We start from the raw sequence: 1510 nt of genomic DNA, 5'->3' as shown, positions 1-1510 counted from the left end.
GAGACATGAAGAGCGCCAATGTGATGTTAACTGGATCTCTCCAACCTGTACGTATGTCCATCCATGAGACAGTGAACTTCTATTGAGAGAAGGTTCTAATCGACTTCTCGCTTGCCAAGTACATGCCAGAAGGTAACATCTCGACGGAGCGATGTTCAACATCAACAGGAGGAACACTGCATACGGGGTCAATCGGGACACCAACATATATGGCACCAGAATTAGTCAATGCTAATGGGGGAGTCCTGAGGTCTAATACTAATGTAAATGGTAACGATGGAAAATATAATTCTAGTTACGACAGGCGGGTAGATAGCTGGTCAGTTGGGGTGGTTCTACTTGAGATATTTACGGGTAATGTTGGATGCCGCGGATCCGCAATGCTAGTGGGGACTTGCTAGGGAAGGTGATGAGTGAGTCTAAAGATAGAGCAGCCTTTATGATGATCAATGAGGCTAAGGCACGTATGTCGGACAAGCCTGTCCCTGCCATCATCAAAGGTCTCCTAGAGGTGATACACTATTATGCATATAGGGAGACGAGTCATTATGGTGGTAGGTGGACCCCAGTAAGAGGTTGACCTGTTGCGATGCATACGACAGACTGAACAAACATAAGGACAAGGAGAACTCTATCATTGAAGACACAAGTACGGCAATACTGTTTGGGGTGATACAGCTCTCATACATCCTCCTCTTCCTGTAGTGCCTGTGAAGCCTTTGAAGGATTATTTCGGCAACTACGACATCCTAGGTGATACCAGTACATTACAGGAGCTTAGACGATTCTATCACCTATTGGAGATGACCAACCCGACTACTATCAAAGCAGCTCTGTCCGTCGATCATCATACGCTACCTGACGATAGTCCCCTAATGTAGTTACTATCACTCATCGCTCATCAGTACATCACCAGAGGGTGGTGTTATTCCATCACCACTCCATCTACTAATATTAGCACAGAAGATCTACGAGCCTCAAACCATTGGTAGCCTCCTTTCTGGACTAACTGCTTGGGAACAATCTCGGTGGCTTAGACCTCATCAACATTGACGAGTTCGATGAAGATGATCCTTATCTTTCTGATTTCGATATCGATGATTATATGAGGGACGAGATGCGTATCATGGAGGTCGTGGGATGGTATGTCGTCTTCTCCATTACTCCAACTACCATGCTCCACTACCCTGACCGTAGGTGTGCTTTTGTACAGCCTGTATCGAGTCAGGCTGAGGTGGATCGTTTGGTTGGTAATGCAGTGAGTAAGAGATCTCTGAAAGGTAACTAGTCTCGATTACCAAGATTGTTGGTGTGATGGAAGGCCCTTGGCAGGTAAGAGGAAAAGGAAGGCAGAAAAACAAATTGAGAAGAGGCGAAAGCACGCAACGAGAGCTCAATACGGAGGAGACACCGTCGATAGTGATGATGATTAATGCATGGTAATTCTCTACAATAAATGCAGTATTTTCATTCATGCCTGATTACTCTCGAGTTGCTTGTGCCACGAAGG

The 1510-nt window shown here is 45.6% G+C and overlaps 1 protein-coding gene across 1 annotated transcript; it reads left to right on the top strand.

Annotated features, from left to right (window-relative positions):
- Window positions 1-409: 409 nt before the first annotated feature.
- On the top strand, window positions 410-1433 carry Pmar_PMAR014543 (hypothetical protein; the record flags this gene model as incomplete). The annotated part of the gene is made up of 6 exons (XM_002779401.1): window positions 410-511; window positions 559-649; window positions 706-753; window positions 1038-1143; window positions 1198-1280; window positions 1333-1433. 6 exons carry the CDS (start codon window positions 410-412, stop codon window positions 1431-1433), a joined length of 531 nt encoding a protein of 176 aa, XP_002779447.1.
- Window positions 1434-1510: the final 77 nt, after the last annotated feature.

The sequence above is a fragment of the Perkinsus marinus genome (assembly GCF_000006405.1).
Source record: "Perkinsus marinus ATCC 50983 genomic scaffold scf_1104296947560, whole genome shotgun sequence".
In the NCBI taxonomy this organism is placed as follows: Eukaryota; Perkinsozoa; order Perkinsida; family Perkinsidae; genus Perkinsus; species Perkinsus marinus.
Note: the sequence above shows the minus strand (reverse complement) of the source record. Positions and strands in the feature narration are given on the sequence as shown.